Here is a 19,825-nt window from a genome sequence, read left to right as displayed (position 1 = left end):
CCTGTGTTTCGAACTTGTTTATTGTTTTCATCAATTTGGGAAATTGTTTAACCATTGTGTCTTCAAATATTTTTTTCTGTCCCATGACTCTTCCTCTCCTTTAGGGACCCCAATAACGTGTATTAGTCTTCTTAGAGTTGATGCTGATGCTTTATTTCTCTTAATTCTTTTTTTTTTTTTTCTGTGTTACATTTGGATAATTTCCTTTGCTGTCTTCAAGTTCTTTAATCTTTTCCACCACGTCTTTTCTGTTAATTCTTATTACAGTAAATTTTTCATTTCACACATTATTTTTTTAATTAAGTGACCAAGTTTACTTAAGCAGCTAGAGATCTATGGGTATATATTGTTGTTGTCACGTCATCTCTAGTGGTTTGATTTGCGTCTTTGTAAAATATCTTTCATGTCCTCCTAACTTTTTGGACACAGAATGCTGTATTAATATCTTTGTCTGCTAATTCTAACATTTGTGTCAGTCCAGTTTAGTTCCGTTGATTGGTTTTTCTTCTCATTATAAATCCTTTTCCTGCTTCTTAGCATGTCTGGTAATTTTTAATGGGATGTCTGACGTTGTGAATTTTGGTTTGTTGAGTGCTGTATGCTTTCATAGCTCTATTGATGTTCATGAGATTTGTTTGGGGATGCAATTAAGTTACTTGGAAACAGTTTGATCCTTTCAGTTCCTGCTTTTAAGATGTTTTAGGCAGGAACAGTTATATTAAAACCAGAACTAATTATTCTCCACCACTGAGACCTTTCTGATTAGGAAGCCAGTGCCCCATGAATCATGAATTTTTCCCATCTGATTGGTGGGAACAGACACTGTTCCCAGCCCTGAGCAAGTACTGGGTTCTGACTAATCCTTTCAGGTGCTTCTTTTCCCAGCCTCTGGTAGTTTCCTCACACACATATGCTGGTCTGTACTCTGCTGAATAGTTGAGCGACCTCCACAAATCGCTGTAGTTCTCTCTGTGCAACTGTCTCCTTTGTGGAACTCTGCCTTGCAAATTCTAATCCCATTTGACTGCTAGATCCCACCTGGGTTCTTTCTCCCTGTACTACAACCTAAAAATCTATCAAGGCAGGAGCCTGGGGCAGTGTGGGACGCACCTCACTTATTCCCATCTCTCAGGGATCACTGTCCTTATCCTTCATTGTCTGAAATCCAGTGTCTTGAAAACCATAATTTTATATTTTTTTGCCCACATATTTGGTTGTTTCAGGCAGTAGCATAAACCTCATCCTTGTTACTCCATCTCATCTGGAAGCCTAAGTCGGCCTCATTTATAATAGATACTCAATAAACACTTAACTCCATCCACCCAGGGGATCTAGCAATTATTATCACAATGAAAGACTGTTTGCATAATTTATAATGCCATAATCTCATACATCATTTGGCGGTTAGGGGGCATGGCTGTGCATACATGACTGGGAAGTGATAAGGAGTTTATCTCTGAAACTTCCCTTCTCAGTTGATTTATATCACGTTGGATACAGAGTATGTTGTTCTGCTATTCTAAAGCATTACTAAACTTTCTCATACCTTACTGCAAAAAGAAATCAGAATACATGATAAAGCAAATATATTTGAATGTTAATGGTGAAATCTAGATGATAGCTATTCACTATAAAATTCTTTCACCTTTATTGCATTGAAATTTTTCATCATAAAAACATTGGGAATACATCATTCAGAATCTATGCAAAACTAGTCTTTGGCCCAGAGTAAATAAGAGCACTTCCAAATCCAATGTTATCTTTAAATGACACCAGTTGAATTGAATTATAAGTATTATGAATCATCTCTTACATATAAATGTTCTAAACTCAAAAAAAATTTAAACTCAGGCTCATAACTATAAATGATTTATTTTCTTGCTCTCTGAAGATGATACCGTATATTGTTATGAAATTGTAGAAAGTTAAAATATTCATTGTTTGAAAAGTTTAGACTAAATTTCCTTCATTATTAAGTATTCTACAAAGGTTTGTAAGTTTTTTGTTTTGTTTTGTTTTGTTTGTTTGTTTGTTTAATTTGAGGTAGAGTCTTGCTCTATCACCCAGGCTGGAGTGCAGTGGCACGATCTCAGCTCACTGCAACCTCCGCCTGCCAAGTTCAAGCAATTTTCTTGCCCCAGCCTCCGGAATAGCTGGGATTACAGGCCTGCGCCACCCTACTTGGCTAATTTTTGTATTTTTAGTAGAGACGGGGTTTTGTCATGTTGGCCAGGCTGGTCTTGAGCTCCTAACCTCAGGTGACCTGCCCGCCTCAGCCTCCCACAGTGCTGGCTGGGATTACAGGGGTGAGCCACTGCGCCTCGCCCGTAAATTTTTATTTCCATATTTTTAACTGCTATTTAGGAACATATTTGAATAGATTGTAAAAATAGCAAGTTATTCAAAGTAAGAATTTTCAGTGTGGTTCTTTTCTTGACTGTCACATCATGGCATCTATTTGGAGGTGAAATCGATTCTTTGAAAGCAGCTCTTGCTGTGGAGGAAGCGCGAGGTGGATTTGTGGGAAGAAACCTCTGCTTTCCCTTAGCCTCGCGGCACTGCCGAGTACTCATTGTGCGCCGGGGAGACCTTAAACCAGGGACTTCCCAGCCCCCCAGTCGTACTTGAGATAAATATTCCAAAGAAAATGTACAGCATCGTGGAAGAGCTTAAAATTAGGGGCCCAATTAGGACTGTAATTACTTTGCAGCTGAGATGTAAAGGTTTAATGAGACATTTTTCACAGCTTCCAGGTAATTAATTGGTGTTGCAGTTAATAAGGTGACTGATGTGTGCTTTTCCCAGGATCCATTTACTCTCAGCAAGTGTTTGAGGACCTCCTAGGTGCCAGGCACGGTGGTAGGTGCTGGGATTGCTGTACATTTACGTTCTCTAGATGACAGCTGAGTTCTGGCGCCATGAAAGCAGATTCAAACTCACTTTACAAATGGGGAAAGGGGTAGTTTCTCCCTTTAAGAATGCTACTACAATGTTTACTATTCTACCTACATGTTAAGTTCATTGAGTTCATCAAAAATTCAGTTTAAGATTGTGTCTACTTTTTACATTGCTTTGTGAAGTTCCATCTTTGTAATATGATGTCATCCCACATCAAAGGTTCCTCCGTTTATTCGGGCGTTCTTCAGTGCCTTTTATTAGAGTTTTCTGCTTTCTCCATCAAGACCTTATAACTAGGTCAGTAATTCCCAGGCACTTCATAGTTTTTGTGTCTGGGTAGCTGGAGTCTTCGTCTCTGTTTCTTTTTTGTAATTGTTTAATTGTTAGTGGAGAGGTGGTTGCTGTTGGTTTCGTATTTTTGATATTTGCATGTGGTAGTCTAGTTGTGACGGTCTGTCTGTTGCCTCTGTTTTCCAGCTATATCATTTGCAAACAAATGACAATTTTGTGTTTAAAAATACATATATTGTGAAGGGGCTTACACATTCTGCCCTTCCCAGAAATGTATCTCTTAGCAATGTGACTTGTAGAACCTAACAGTTCTATCACGGGAGCAAGTGCTCTGCAGTAACTGTAGTTTGGTCTTTGATGAATTCATCTGTTATAAGTCCTGCTGAAATGAATAAAACAGAGAATAAATAACACAATAACCCTTGTGGTTTTGAACAGAGAACTGTAAATAATCAAACCTTTCTTTCCTGTTGCCTCTAAAGTTAGACTATCAGTGTTTTGTTTTTTTTTGAAATGTATCCCTTCATGTCTTAAAATTTTTATCTGTTACACTGCTGCAGTTATGTTATGGCATAAATATTTTATTACTTCACTCATTGGTAATGAATGATAACACATACAGAAAGGCTGCAGGATATTGCTGAATTGTAAGAATTTTCCGTAAAGTTGCTTCTTGGGCCATTCTAGTTTACATCTAATTTAATAAATTTAGCAATCTGGAGAACATCTGCGGGGCTGATGTAAGTACTGAAAGTGGAAGTGTCAGGGAGGCAGCAGAAGCAGGTGCTTCCTGAGATTAACCAGAGTCGGTCCTGGCACAGATGGGGCTGTGTGAATCACATGCAGACATACGTGTGCACTCACGTGCGTACCTTTATTTTCGTGTGCAGGTCAAACAGTCACAAACGTTTGGGAAGTGCTGTGTAATGCTAACTGTTCGTGCATAATGTTTTCCCATTTAGTACGTGTTGTTGCATGCGTTTTCTGTGATTCTCACTACAGCCCAATGCAAAAAATTAAAAAAAGGATTTACCTTTTTTTTTTTTTTTTTTTTTTGAGATGGAGTCTCACTCTATTGCTCAGGCTGGAGTGCAGTGGTGCAGTCTCGGCTCACTGCAGCTTCCACCTCCAAGGTTCAAGTGATTCCCCTGCCTCAGCCTCCCGAGTAACTGGGACTCCAGGCACCCACCACCACACCCAGCTAAGTTTTTTATTTTTAGTGAAGATGGGGTTTCACCATGTTGGCTAGGCTGCTTTTGAACTCCTGACCTCAAGTGATCCACCCACCTCGGCCTCCCAAAGTGCTGGAATTATAGGCATGAGTCACCACGCCTGGCCTTTACCCTTTCCAACAGAGGAGAAAATTGAGGCTCAGGCAGGCTGTTTGCTCTGAGGTCCTTCTTCTAGGTGGGAAGAGGATGTAGAGGGACTGTTTCCATGAGGCTGTGCTGCCTTTCTTGGGCAGCGTGATTCTGCGTCCGTACCTCTGGGTGTGCACTGGATCCGTAGGTCTCATTTGAGAGATCACAGTGAACCTGTGTGCTGCACAGAAGACCCAGCACTCCCTAGACCTCAGAGCTTCTTTGGTGTTCACTGCATGATGTTGATGTCTTCCCTGTTTCCTCAGACCAGATCCATGCATCCAGGTAGCATGGCAGTGACCCGGGTTTCTGTACCTGAGGCTCCCGCCCCTGATTTGCCGCTGAAGCTTTTGTGCTAAGAAATGTTGCTAGGTTAGAAACCGGAGAATAATTTGAGGTGATGCACTGTTTGCTTTCTGTTCCTTTTTCCCTCCAAAATATTACTTTTTATTTAACCTTTTCTAGAGATGTGTACTAAATTAATGCAATGTAATGTGGTAAGAAAAGTGTGTAGAAGTTAGAAGTGCAAGATTTTTTCCTTACACATGAGAAATGACTTTCGATCGATCAGAATTGGCTGGAATGAACCTTCCTGGACCTAGCTTGGTCATCAGTCAAGGGCGTTGTATCAGTCTGCTCAGGCTGCCATAAGAAAATACCACAGACTCAGTGGTTTAAACCACAGAAATGTATCTTCTCTCCATTCTGGAGGCTGGAAAGTCTAAACTCAAGGGTGTAGCAGGGTTTGTTCCCTGCTGAGGGCCTCATTCTGGCTTGCAGACGGCCACTGTGCCCTCCCATGGCCTTTGCTCTGAGCAAGTGCAGAGAAGGCGAATGCAAGCGTTCTACTATCCCTCCTTACAAAGACACTAATCCTGGAGGGCCAGGGCCCCCCTTATGACTTCATTCACCCTTCATTGTTTTCTTTGAGGACCCGTCTCCAAATCCAGCCACACCAGGGTTTAGGTCTTTAACATGAACTTGAGGAAGGGAGGCCACAACCATTGAGTCCATGACAGATGCTGAAGAGGGGACATTGTGTTAAGAGCAAGCCATGTGAGTCGCCTTGCAAGCCCTCAGCTCAGCATCAGGGATTCAGTGAGCGTGCAGGTGTTGGAGACGGGGCCTAACTGCTGGACTGACTGTCACTGTGCGGGGGAGCTTCAACTGGAAACCCTAATCACTAGCTTTCCTGCTCGTAGAAACCACCAGTTTACTCAGAAATCTCAGCTGACTGGGTGCCTCAGTCAGGGCTGTCCACAGAAACAGCACGAGAGACAGATGGAGATCTCAAGGACTTGCCTTCTGCAGTGGGTGAGTCCAGCGGGCAGGTCTGGACTCCGCGGACAGGCAGCGGGCAGGAGACTTGGCCGTGGCGGACACTGCAGGCCACAGGTGGACTCTCCTCAAGGAAGCTGCAGTTTGGGTCTCACGGACTTCTCAGCTGGCTGGTGGCCTCCACATTCTCAAGGGTGATCACTACTTGAAGTCCATTGATTCTAGGTGTTAACCACATGTGTAAAATGCCTTTACAGCAACACCCACAGCAGTGTTTGGACAGCTGGGCACTGTGACCTAGCCAGGTTGACACATACGGCCAGCTGGCACAGTAGGGGGCATTTTACTTTTTTTCAGTTATCGCCTTTAACCATGATGGGTGCAGTCACACTTTCCTGACCCTAAATACATCTTGGGCAAGTTGGTTAACTTTTTAGTAATCCCTGGTTACAGAAATCCAATCTAGGTTAAAGCTTTCATCTCAGACCCTCTCCAAATGGCATCTAAACCGCACCCCAGGCAGCCTGGCCAGGGAGGGACGTGCCATGGGAGAGGAGGCGAAGCAGGGTTGGCTCCGAGCCCTTCTTGCCCGCCCTTCCCCAGGGCTTTGAGCAGAACCCAGAGCAGAGGGGAAGGACAGCTGCCTGTGCTTCTGCTCACTTGCTACCTGTGGCCTTGGCCAGAATGGTGGTCTCTTCCTCTGTGGCATGTCTGTGACTCTCCGGCAGCAGGCCTCTTCCAGAGGGACAGCTGTTTCCTCTCCCCCGAGGCCTACGGCCTCCTCTCTGGGTGAGCTGACATCTCTCTCCCTTGCAGCTTCCTGGGTGGTGTGGCCCTACAGCTCCTGCTCTGGCCTCTGCATCCCTGATGGGCAGCCCCAGAAACCTCAGAAGCGGCGGCCCTGCTTTCCTTCCAGGCGCCATGGTTCCTCAGGCCCTGATGTCACAGGCTGTTCCCAGAGTCTCCTGCCGGGCATGGTCCTGTTCACAGATTCCTCTGCCACCCAGAGTTCATGCCCAGGCTCTGCCCTCCCCACACTGTGCTCTGCTCCTGTCGGTACCAGGCAGGGCTCACAGCTCTAACCCACCGAATAACAAAGTGCCATCTCCCTTTCCTGAAGGTGACCCTGTCCTGTGGGTGGCTGGACCCTGACCCCAATCTTTGGGCTTTGAGAGAGAGGATAGAAGACCCCAGTTCACGAATGCCACACTCCCTATAGGGGCTAAAGACTCAATTCAGACTTTCGTCTCTCACCCTTCATGGCCCTAGAAGATATGGAGAGCTTCGGCAGGGGCTGCTGCTGACAGGACCAGTTCTGTTACGTCTCCACACACCCTGGGAGGAGACGGCGGCCCGCCCAAAGTGTGTGTGTGGCCTTTCCTTAGTAGTTGAGCTCTTAGCGTCTCCTTGTTCACATCTGTGGGCTTTGGGGTCAGGGTGCCAGGAGCGGCAGACTAGTCCCCGTCTGCACCGAGTGCCGGTGGGCCAGCGACTGAGGCAGGACCGTCCACCTGGCAATCACTGTTCTTTGGGAGGCTCCTTGCAGTGACCTGTACACACATCAGCTTCACAGAGGAGGGGACAGTCCCTGGAGGGTAGAAATTGCCAGAAATCATACACCAGTGAGAGTCAGGCTAACTCTTGGTTTTAGATTGCAGACTTTTTTCTTTGTACCTGTGTCTCAGGAACATTACTCATACTTTTACTAATAAAAGTTTTTTTAATTAGTTGTTTCTGGCTTTTCAGCCCCTTTTTTCATCCCTGCATTTCTACACTATCCGTGATGGCCACTACAGGTGGTCTTTACGTCAGCTCCCCTCTCAGATGACACAGAGAACAAGCTCAGATGCTTGATGCTCAGAGCTTTTATAGCTGATGACTTTCTGAAAAATGATATTAAGGTTTGAAGTTCAGTATCAATACCAGTGAAGAAGGGAAGAAGCAGGCAGGTGCGGTAGCTCATGCCTCTAATTCCAGTACTTTGGGAGGCCAAGGCAGGAGGATTGCTTAAGCCCAGGAGTTTGAGACCAGCATGGGCAACATAGTAAGTTCTTGTCTCTGCAAAAAATAAATAAAATTAGCAGAGCATGGTGGTGCATGCTGGTAGTCCCAGCTACTTGGAAGGCTGGGGCAGGAGGATCGTGTGAGCCCAGAAGTTGGAGGCTGCAGTGAGCGATGATGGCCACTGTACTCCAGCCTGGGCAGCAGAGTGACGCCCTGTCTTTAAGAGGAAAAAAGAAAAAGAAGGGAAGAAACAACAGTGGCAACATTGAGTATTAACTTAGTCTTTACAAGACTGGGTATCTAAAGCCAGCCAAGTTTGCCCTGGACTCTCTAGAAACATCTTCTCATTGTTGTCGTAGAGTCAAATTTTAATCTTTTATGTCAAAGGTTTTAATTTTGTGCTTCTAAGAGTGGTGGAACTGGGGCTTTTTGTGATCACCTGTAAGAGCCATTCACCAGAGCCCAGTTATATAACTGGCATATGATCCGTTCAGAGATTCAGTAAGGTAACCAATCATATTTAGGCTTAGTACAAAAGAGGACTGGGCACGGTGACTCACACCTGTAATCCCAGCACTTTGGGAGGCTGAGGGGGGCAGATCACTTGAGGTCAGGAGTTCGAAACCGGCCCAGCCAGCGTGGTGAAACCGTGGTGAAATCCCGTCTCTACTAAAAATACAAAAATTTGCCACACATGGTGGTGCACGCCTGTAATCCTAGCTATTCAGGAGGGTGAGGCACAAGAATTGCTTGAACCCAGGAGGCAGAGGTTGCAGTGAGCCAAGTTCGCACCACTACACTCCAGCCTGGGCCGCAGAGGGAGACGTTGCCTCAAAAAATAAATAAATAAATAAATAGACTTAGTACAGAATAAAAATAGGTTATAAATGTATGACACAGAAACACTTATCTTTTCTGTTTATGTCACTGATCTGTCAGTATGTGTTATACAAGTCCAAACAGACTGAGAGAAATCTAACAGCCCATGCCTGGACGCACAGCCGTGCTGCCCCTAACAATCCTCTGTGCGCCTGAGCAGTCCTTTCTCTGGAAATGATCCTAGCTGCCGACTCAGAGGTCGTCCCACCCTGCCTGTTGCTTTCCTCGTCGTTGCAGTTTGCAGAGGGTGTTGGTGCCATTGTCACATGGGTCCTCCCTGCGTCATGCAGCCCTTGCTGTTTCCAGCATTTTCAGCTGTGAATCTCTGCTGTGTCCTTCTTCATCTCGTCCCTTTCTTACTCTCATTTTGAACATTCTCCTTGCTCTTGTAGCCACTGGATAGTGTAAGACCTCAGAAGTCATCACTGTGCCATCAGCCTTTGTTAGTGTTGGTTATCATTTAAAGTTTGACAGTCAAGGGTTCAAATGACTTTGGTGGTAAATTTTCATGCTCACCTGTCCGAAGTGACGTTTCCTGCTGCAGTTTTGATCCGGGCTCTCTTTGAGGACCCACACGGCCTCTGTGTTTTGAGGATATGGAGGAGCTAAGTCACCATGGGAAGCGGCTACTATTAGAATTACCTAAGATTTTTTTAAATGTTCTCTGTCAATATTTTAAATGCCCTGGTTGTAATTATAGAATATGTGGATTTTAGTTTGCAGTTAACATGTTTCGAACATTACCACCTTCCTCCAATCCTACGGGAGCAGAATTTGACCCAGAGGAAGACGAACCAACGTTAGAAGCAGCCTGGCCTCATCTACAGGTATTGGGCTCTGGGGTGACCAGAATCGGAGGGCACCAGTGATGCATGGGAGTAGCCTGGGGTCCACAGAGCAGGCGCACAGGTCTGGGCAGATGGACCTCTCCCCCTCAGTAGCATGGTCCTCGCAAACCCATATGTACAAGAAGAATATTTCGGCAGAATACAGTTAATGTGTGTGTTTGACCACTTTACACAGCCAGTGAAGATGTGGAATTGTCGGTGTACTCTCTGTGGAAATGGCCACTTTGTTGATGGCTGTTGAATTCAGGCTCAGAGGTCCTAAGCGACAGTCTCCCAGTTTTTGGTACTCATATTTAATGTGTGCCTGCTGGGCCCCCAGGTCCCGCGCTGGCCACTGCCTTTCCCCAGGGCATTTGTAAGGCAGAAGGGTGGCTGGCAAGGAGGCACCAGGGTCAGTGAGAGCAGAGCAGGAGCCAGGCATGCGAGTGGGAGGGCCATCCACCCGTGACAGGCCTCCCACGCTGTCCTACCCAGTATGTCTGCACAGGGGAAGGATCGTCCCAGCTCCAGGAGGTCACGGTTCAGGGTCCGCATCTTAGGGCCCTCTTACCTGCCAGCCCCAGAGTTCCTGTGCATTTGGTTGGCTCTGTGCCTTGGCATTTTGGGACACTCCTGGGCGACAGGCTGCAAATCCCCCCCACAGAGTTGGGTCATGGCCTGGTTTGTGGCGTCTGTGCCCTGTAGTCTCTGAACAGTGTACTATAACTGATGACATCAGCCATGGAGATCATTTTGTTTAAATGCTGTTTAAGCGTCTGTGGGTCTCACCAAATAAAATAGTTACATCACCATTTATCACTGAATTAAGCCATGTAATTTAGCATTAATTCTGTAGATATGTGGCTTTAAGAGGCTAATATTTGCAGATCAGTAAAGATTCAATTCCCTGTATATTTTAATCTCCATTCAATAAAATCTCATGTTATTTGACGCGTTGTTGTTGTTTTTTTCTCCTAGCTTGTTTATGAATTTTTCTTAAGATTTTTAGAGTCTCCAGATTTCCAACCTAATATAGCGAAGAAATATATTGATCAGAAGTTTGTATTGCAGGTAAGGTACAAATTAGCTGACACTCTGAAAGCCCTGACGGAGTGGTGACAGCCAGACACTAAGTGTCTTTTTCTTCTCAAAGCTTTTAGAGCTCTTTGACAGTGAAGATCCTCGGGAGAGAGATTTTCTTAAAACCACCCTTCACAGAATCTATGGGAAATTCCTAGGCTTGAGAGCTTACATCAGAAAACAGATAAATAATATATTTTATAGGTAAGTCACCTGTGGATGGCGTTGTCCTCGCGTGTGGTGATGCTCACTTCCCCCTCAGTGCCCCACCCCATCGTCTCTGACAGGACTCAGCACGTGGAGGGGTTTCTCAAAGCCTGTCTGTCATGTGCAGGTGGACCCCCTCGTGCACTGTGTGCGGTGGGCTCACTGGGCTCATCCCCCCTGCCTCCCTCCCCTCTCCCCACGGCTCCCTCCTGAGCCACCAGGCTCCCCAGCGCCTCACCCTGGGTCCCTCCATCGTTCCTGTTTCTACTGAAAGGTCTAGTTTCCCAGAAATGTGGATAAATTGGTTCCATCCAATCCAACTGTGTTAGTGAAGGTTCTCTAGAAGGGCAGGACTCATAGGATAGATGAATATGTGAAGGGGAGTTATTAGGAGAATTGACTGACACGATCACAAGGTGAAGTCCCACAATAGGCCGTCTGCAAGCTGAGTCCCAAAACCTCAAAAGTAGGGAGGCGGACAGTGCAACCTTCAGTCTGTGACCGAAAGCCCAGGAGCCCCTGGCAAACCACTGGTATAGGTCCAAGAGTCCAGAAGCAAGAAGAACTTAGAGTCCAGTGTTCAAGGGCAGGAAGCGTCCAGCACAGGAGAAAGGTGGAGGCCTGAAGACTCAGCCAGTCTAGCCCTTCCGCGTTGCTCTGCCTGCTTTATTCTGGCTGCACTGGCAGCTGATTAGATGGTGCCCACCCAGATTAGGGATGGGTCCACTGACTCAAATGTTAATCTCCTTTGGCAACACCCTCACAGACACACCCAGGGACAATACTTTGCATCCTTCAATCCAGTCAAGTTGACACTCAGTATTAACCCTCACACTAGCTTTTTCCTTCTACCTGTGCATCACCTCGTTCTTCCCGTGGAGTCTCGGTGAGAGGAGGCGGGGCGAGGAGTGATGTCATTCATCTGTAGAAAGCCTGAGATCTGTGCACCTCGGTTAAAGGTTTGGAGACTCCCACTGTGCACCGGGGAGGGAGAGCCCCGCAGGAGCAGCGGATGGAGGAGGACAGCGTCCAGTGGGAGGCCCACCTCCAGGCCCGCCCCTCCCCAGCCAGCCTCTGCTCGGTGCCAGGCTCCTTCCACGCCAGGGCTCTGCAGCCAGTGTTTGAGCCTCCTGGGATGTCTTTTTTCACCAGCCCTTCCCTCAGCCTCCCAGGTTTCCTGAAACATCCCTTCACTGGGAGGCTCTGCCTGACTTGGCGGTGGGTCTGGTCTCGCGCAAGGGCAGCCACCATGTCGGCTGATCTGTCACACGCCCCGTCCCACTGCCAGCTTCATGCCCCGCCCCCTGCGGTAGCACCAAGTGAATGTTAATAGAGGAAACAGTTCCTGTCGTTTCTTTTTGTTCCTAGAAAGTTCACTAAATGAGCAGTTTCTTCTACAAGTTGTAGCTTCTCGGGTCAGCTTGCCTCTAAGGCACCTGACTCCAGGATGGCGCGAGGTAGTGACACATCCTGGTGATGATGGGGACAGTATGACGGTGACTTCCTGCGAGATAAGAGCATGAGCAGGTCCTACGCAGCCTCACTGCAGGGCCAGGGTGTGGACAGAGCATGGGCCATGGCCTGGAGAAGAGGCCAGGTGTCAGCCACGGCCAACATAGACCTCAGGGTCCTTTCTTAGTCACAGTGACCAAGCACGGGAAAAGAACAGGGGCATCTGAGACAGATGGCAGATGAGACCCCCCCCCCCGCCGAGACCCACAGCCCCGGCCCTTCCTATCCCTTGCTGGGATCGCATGTCGGGAGCACCCCGCCCTTCCCCTCTGCGGTCATTAGGGTCACGTTCCCTCCCGGCCTCCACACCTGATAGGGCGTTTTGGCATGAGAGCCTTTGACTCTGTGTGTGACTTTCCTTTGAACTCCTTCCAAGTTCCCCACATCTCATTTATAAAATGGAGCCCGGTGCCAGGCATAGCCCAGACCTGACACATTAACTGTAACAGAGAATGGCGTCACTTTCCTAAATGTTATGTTTCTGGTTTATGTTTCTTGGTATCATGATTCCTTTTCAACAAGATCATTACTTGCCTTGTGTGCTTGTCTATGAAAACATAATATACATGATTTAATTAACATACAACAGGTATAATTTAAATTTCAGTCATCTTGACCTAAAATTAAAGCTCTACCTATTTCTGTTTTCTTAATCCTAGTAGGTTTTGTTCAGATAGCAGAATCACAAATCTGTTGAACACCTGCATTTAAGAAGTAGAAAATGTTTCATACCTTAACCTTATGAAATACTTAAATAGATGAGTATTCAAAAGTTATTACACATGATTTAGTTCAGTTCTCACTAAAGGTTTGGTGCTAGAGTATGGCATTTGTGTCTTTGTGCATGTGTTTAATCTTTTCTGTAATTGTCCTGATATATGCAATCAAAAGCAAGCATACTATCTAGATTCCATAATTGATTTGGGTCCTCATTGTCAGTACCACTACCTCCTCATTTCATGTGAGAAAAAAACAAGAAAGATCTTGAGAGATGCATTCAGCTCATCTAACTTTTTTTTTTGCCTTTTCTTTTCTCTTTTTTTAAGGCAGGGTCTCACTCTGTCACCCAGGCTGAAGTACAGTGATGCTATACTCCATAGCTCACTGCAGCCTTAAACTCCTGAGTTTAAGGGATCCTTCTACCTCAGCTTCCCAAATAGCTGGGACTATAGATGTGTGCCACCACATCTGGCTAATTTTTTAAATTTTTGTAGAGATGGGGATCTCACTGTGTTGCCCAGGCTGGTTTCAAACTCCTGGCCTCAAGTGATCCTCCTGCCTCAGCCTCCCAAAGCACTGGGATTGCAGGTGTGAGCCACCACACCCAGCCAGCTCATCTAAGTTCAATATAGTACAGCTGTGTCTTTTAAGAAAAAAACATTTTGAACATATTTGGTTCAACTTAACTGAAAATGTAAATATCAGGTTGCTGTTTATTTCTGTAGTTTCTCATTATCGTCAGCTTAAGTGTGAGTTAAACGGTGCTGTCCATAACCCATGGTACCTGCTGTGGCACACAGTGGGACCTGGAGGCTGGGCGGGCAGGGCAGTGTGCCGTTCCTTCTCTTGCTGCATAACCAGCCATGGGTCATGCACCATCCTCACCCTGGCCCTGCAGCGAGGCTGTGCAGCACCTGCTTATGCTCTTATCTCACAGAGAGATGCCATCAAACTGTCCCCGTCATCGCCAGGATGTGTCACTATCTCACACCATCCTGGAGTCAGGACCCGCCCCCAGCTCAGTGGCTTCCGTCAGCATGGTCCGTCACTCCTCGTGATGCTGTCATCTGCGCAGGGCTCATCCAGACGGTTCTGCTCCGTGGCGTGTGCTGGGGCCGGAGGGTTCCCAGGGGCTGCTGAGCAGGGCCGCACGCTGCCTCTGTGATGCCTTGAGCTCCTCCAGGTTGTGGCAGTTTCTACAGCCATGGCCACATCCAAGAGGGGAGAAGCAGGGCCCCCAGTCCTCCTAAGAGTTTGGCTTGGAACTGGTGCAGAGTGACTTCTGCCCTTTGTATTGGTCAAAGCAGGGCACGAGAACAGCCCAGCTTCAGAGAAATAAGTAGAATAATAAGTAAATAAGAAAGAAGTAGAATAAGAGGTGTTCAGGAGTCACTTCTACCCTTTGTTCTGGCCTCGCCTCTTCCCATAAGTCCAGAACACATCATACAGGCAGGAAAGGCATTTAGAATCCCTTCTGGAGACTTCCATAGCCAGCAGGTTCCCAGCTCAGTGTCTGGGGGGTCTGATTCCCTTTCTGCTAAAAGAGTGAGAAACGCTCTCGTCGGCTCCCAGGGATCACTGTTTCCCTCCCATGGTGTCCCTGTTTGTCTTCTGCTGGAAAAGGAAGAAGGAAAAGAACTGTCTTTATTTTCTCTTTCTTCTGCCTACTTCAAAGCAGGTTTAAAAAATTAGAAATTAAGAATTTATCAGTAAGAATGTAGTAACATTGATTTAGGGAAACAAAATGGCTTGTAACAGCAAGCCACCCTCATGTAAATGTTAGAGCTGATGGAGCTAGACCAGAAGGGGTTCAGGGCTCTTTGCCTCGGAGGGGCTCAGAGCACAGCTCCCCAAGGCCCCTGCGAGAGGAATAGTAAACTGAAGCCACACGGCTGCAAGGGAGCCTGCAGGGTGAGTTTGGTGAATTAAAGCACCCCTCAGTGTAGACACACACACTGACTTCTGCCTGGGCGCAGCTTCCAAACGTCAGGGTAGGCGCAGGCCCAGGGACACCAGGGGAGAGCATTTTCTGTTTCTTGTCATGCCACCACTGTCGTTCCTGTCACCCACGGCACCAAGCTTTGCCCTCGTGACATTTCTCGCTCACTCTCAGGCTTTGGCCACATGCGTTGTTGTGCTGCTGCGTCTCGCTGCTAAAGGTTCTGCTTTCTGGCGCCTGCAAGAGCAGATCTCAGGTTTTTTTGTTTTGTTTTGTTTTGTTTTGTTTTGTTTTGAAACAGGGTCTCTGTTGCCCAGGCTGGAGTGCAGTGGCACCACCTCAGCTCACTGCAACCTCCATCTTCCGGGTTCAAGTGATCCTCCCACCTCAGCCTCCCGAATATGTGGGATTACAGGCATGTGCCACTACGCCCGGCTAATTTTTATATATTTAGTAGAGATGGAGTTTTGCCATGTTGGCCAGGCTGGTCTCGAACTCCTGATCTCAGGTGTTCCGCCTGCCTCGGCCTCCCAAAGTGCTGGGATTACAGGCATGAGCCACCGTGCCCAGCCAGATTTCGGTTTTTCTAAGCTGGCCTTCCACCCTCTCCACGCATCTTGCCCACCCAACTCCACATCACCGACCTTTGTTCCAGCCAGAGTTCTTCTCCCTGTCCACACTGCCATTTAAAAAAAAAATCTGTTAAAATCCTCCTTCAGGACCCAATTCAAGCACCACCTCTCAGTGCATTCTGATCGTTTGGGAACATAGAAATGTTAAGACCCATTCTTCAAAAATATTTCGCGCCTGTGGATGTTAAGGTCACTCTATTTCATTTGTTTAAAACAAAATAAATGAAATTTCGGAGTTGAATTTTTTAATCGTCTCAAACTTATTTTTGACTTAGAGCTGTCTCTAATCAAATGGTTTTCACCTGATGGGCAGGGATCTTTCAGACCCTCTCGCTTCATGCGGGACACCCCTCGTGGACTGCTCTAGACCAACCCCAGGTGCACAAGGCTTGGGGCGGGAGAGATTTCTTTGTTTCTTAAGGACCCCTTTTTGGGGAGGACATTTTCCTGTTTCCTCACATGTCCCTGTTCCCTCTCCTTGTCCCCAGTTTATTCAGCAGACGTGTTTTCATCATCAAACAGATGCCAGGCTTGCTCCTAGTCCCGGGAACATAGTCACGAGAAGTCCTTGGCCCTGTCTTCATGGTGGCCCCATCTGAAGGGAGACGGGCTGGCACAGAGGGTGGGGTGCATGTCCCGGGGTCCCCTAGAAGCAGGTACAGTGGACAGAGACATCTCAGAGGAAGGGAGCTGGGTCTGTCGCAGATGGGTGCTTCAGAAAGATCACACCTGAGGCAGCACGGAGGATGTGTGTGGGTGTCAGTGGGAAACTGGGCAGGTAGAATAAGAGGTGTTCAGGAATCACTCCTACCCTTATGCAGGAACTGTGCTAAATATTGCAGGCTTTAAAATTAAGACATAGGCTTATGTTGAAATATGGCAGAAACGTAAGATGGGTTAATGAATGAGTAAAAGGTGGATGAACAGATGTGTATGTGATCAAGCAGATGGAGCGCATTGCTCGTGGTCGAATCTGGGTGTTGAAATGGGTGTTCACTGTGGAATTCTTTCAGTTTTCCTAGATGCTTGAAATTTTTCAAAATAAAATATTGAGAAAAAAATTTGTGCAAGACCTGCCCTTGAGGCATTTACAGCTACAGGCCTTGAGGAGTTTCTTTGGTTCCTGACGGGCTGTGTGTTTGCACAAATAGACGCGCTTCTTGTTGCCTGGCTCCGTGGCTCCCCCTAGGGCATTGTTTTCTTATTCACGTTAGTTCAGTGTCCAATTCTAATTGGAAAATTGTTTTTTTCTAGGTTTATTTATGAAACAGAGCATCATAATGGCATAGCAGAGTTACTGGAAATATTGGGAAGGTAAGCCTCTGTGTTATGGGTAGCAAACGGCTGTAGATGGAATTTATACCAGAGTGATCCATTTCATTGAGTTCGGCTGCCCCCTTTAAAGCAAGGCAGTTTAAACCATTCTCTAAAAGAACTCAAATAAAATTTCACTTAGAGCAGGAGTTGGTGAGCTCTTAGATTAGAACATGCCAAATGACAAATCTCTCCCATTTTTATGGGTTCTGTACGTAGATTCTGCTTCGTATACCTCAATATCATTACTATGGAAACAATTCCGGTTATTTCCTCAAGAGCAATGTTAAAAATAGTTACCTAAGAAGGTTTATATTAGAAGCTTGGAAGAAGAATAGATTGTGCATTTGGGGTATCATGTAAATGCTAATATTTTCAATTACTTTGGGTTTTTATATGTATATTTATAAAATAATTAACATTTCAAAACTTTCATCATCTTTATCCAAGTAAAGTTTTTACTCGCCTTTTTTTTTTTTTCTTTTTCTTTTTGAGACTCTTGCTCTGGCACCCAGGCTCGAGTGCAGTGGTGCCATCTCAGCTCACTGCAGTCGCCGCTTCCCTGGTTCAAATGATTCTGCTGCCTCAGCCTCCCAAGTAGCTGGGACTACAGGTGCCCGCCACCATGCCTGGCTAATTTTTGTATTTTTAGTGGAGATGGGGTTTTTCCTTGTTGCCCAGGCTGGTCTCGAACTCCTGGCCTCAGGTGATCTGCCCGCGTCACCTCCCAAAGTGCTGGGATTACAGGCATGAGCCACCAGGCCTGGCCACTTTTATTTAATTGATAACCGGTAGATTTTATATTAGACCTTCTAACCCACTGTTTGCCAGAGTTCCTCAGGGTCCCATGGCTAGTAAGTGTGGAAGTGCTTTTTCCTGCACCTTTTTAGGGAAGTAGTGTAGATGGGCAGTTCAGGGTTCTCGGGAGTCTGTGGTGGAGAAGCCTGGCGCTCTGGGTGGACCTGGTGACTCCCTACAGCTCCTGAGCACAAGACTTTCTTCTCACAGTGGATCAGGTCCCGCCCAGTAGTTCTGAGAAAAGCTATTCTTGCCATTTTAGATGTAATTTGAAAAAATGTCCTCGTTGACGGTTCTACTTTTAGTTTAGACAAACTTGGGTGGGGTTTCTCCTCAGTGCAGTGCAGTGAGTTATGAAGAGGATGCTTCTTGCAAGACGTGTGACTGTGGGCAGGTACTTCTATAAGATGGGAGAATCGTCGCATTTGCCTCCTAGGTTGTTGCAGGGACCGGAGCGCTGTATGACGTGTGTTCCACAGCCCGCCACGCTGCGTGCACAGGGCCCCTGTGCGTGTAGGGCCCCCGTGCAGCTCCCACCGAGAAACTGATTAGTTGTATCCTTCTTCCAGAAGAGGTTGAGCCTGCGGGTGACCCTGTGAGTGAGCACACCCTCCTTGAAGGGCCGCTCCAGGCTCGCCCTTCCCGCATTGCCCGCTATGCCGAGCAGAGTGAATAATGGAAGACCAAGTTAGAGACGGCTCTGTCTACCTCTGCAGCTCAGTGACAGTCACTTCCGTTTGCCCGATTACAAAACCAAGACAATAAACTAGTTGTTTGAGACAAAAACTTTGCTTTGGAGGCTCTAGGTAGGACCACCTTTTCATGCACAAGAGAACAGCTTTCTAACTGATTTTTGTTTTTGTTTTTGTTGTTTTGTTTTTCTTTTTGTGTGTGAGACAGAGTCTAGCTCTGTCACCCAGGCTGGAGCGCAGTGGCTGGATCTCAGCTCCCCGCAAACTCCGCCTCCCAGGTTCAAGCAATTCTCTGCCTCAGCCTCCCAAGTAGCTGGGATTACAGGAGCCCGCCACCACGCCTGGCTAATTTTTTGTGTTTTTAGTAGAGACGGGCTTTCACCATCTTGGCCAGGCTGGTCTTGAATTCCTGACCTCAGGTGATCCGCCCACCTCAGATTCCCAAAATGCTGGGATTACAGGTGTGAGCCACCGCGCCTGGCCCTGATTTTTAACCAGCGCTCATCCAGTGTCCACGGGTCTCTGTTACCAGTAATAGAATAACGTACCTGAATTACTCCAGGCAGCAAGAATTCCTACAGATGGATAAGGCTGAGGGAAGGTGCTGGGTGGGGGGTCCCGCGTGAACTGTCCCGTCTTCCTGGCCTGTTTAGGGAGGAAGATTTTGCCACCAGGAGCTCCTGCTGTTGAGCCAGCCTCCTGCTGTTCTGGGTAACACCTGTTAACCCAGAGTTTTTAAATCATGTAGTTACAAGGATGAAAATAAATATGCTTCCTCATAGGCATTTAATATTTTTAAACTTTTTGCTGGTATCCTCTTTTTTCTGATACACACACATATGTATATATATATAGGAAGAATCCTCGGATTTCCCTTGTAGACTGTTGCGGGGACCGGAGCGCTATATAAAGTGTTCCACAGACCCCTGTATAGGAGCTCACCATACTACCCAGGCTAGGGAACAGTGGCGCTTCACAGGTGTGATTATGGCACACTACAGCCTTGAACTCTGGGCTCAGATGATCCTCCCACCTCAGCCTCCCAAATTAGCTGGGGCACAGGTGCATGGCAACATGCTTGGCTACATATATTTTGCCTGCTGAGTTTTGATGGTGAAAACAAAAATTGAAAGAAAAACAGCAAGATGTTTGTTTAAAACCTGGAATTTGGGCCAGGCGCAGTGGCTCAAGCCTGTAATCTCAGCACTTTGGGAGGCCGAGACGGGCGGATCACGAGGTCTGGAGATCGAGACCATCCTGGCTAACACAGTGTAACCCCGTCTCTACTAAGAAAACACAAAGAACTAGCCGGGCGAGGTGACGGGCGCCTGTAGTCCCAGCTACTCGGGAGGCTGAGGCAGGAGAATGGCGTAAACCCGGGAGGCGGAGCTTG

The 19,825-nt window shown here is 46.9% G+C and overlaps 1 protein-coding gene across 3 annotated transcripts in view; it reads left to right on the top strand.

Moving 5' to 3' along the window:
* Nucleotides 1-19,825, top strand: part of PPP2R5C (protein phosphatase 2, regulatory subunit B', gamma) — a 180,740-nt gene that overhangs the window by 126,282 nt on the left and 34,633 nt on the right. For all 3 annotated transcript variants that reach the window (XM_011991613.1, XM_011991615.1, XM_011991614.1), the window contains 4 exons: nt 9,428-9,538; nt 10,517-10,609; nt 10,692-10,822; nt 16,883-16,942. In XM_011991613.1, the coding sequence (XP_011847003.1) occupies nt 9,428-9,538; nt 10,517-10,609; nt 10,692-10,822; nt 16,883-16,942 (395 nt within the window). The remainder of the gene's footprint in view (nt 1-9,427; nt 9,539-10,516; nt 10,610-10,691; nt 10,823-16,882; nt 16,943-19,825) is intronic.

The sequence above is a fragment of the Mandrillus leucophaeus genome, unplaced genomic scaffold, assembly GCF_000951045.1.
Source record: "Mandrillus leucophaeus isolate KB7577 unplaced genomic scaffold, Mleu.le_1.0 Scaffold4, whole genome shotgun sequence".
Taxonomy (NCBI): Eukaryota; Metazoa; Chordata; class Mammalia; order Primates; family Cercopithecidae; genus Mandrillus; species Mandrillus leucophaeus.
The sequence above is the reverse complement of the archived record's forward strand: the minus strand, read 5'-3'. Positions and strand labels throughout refer to the sequence as shown.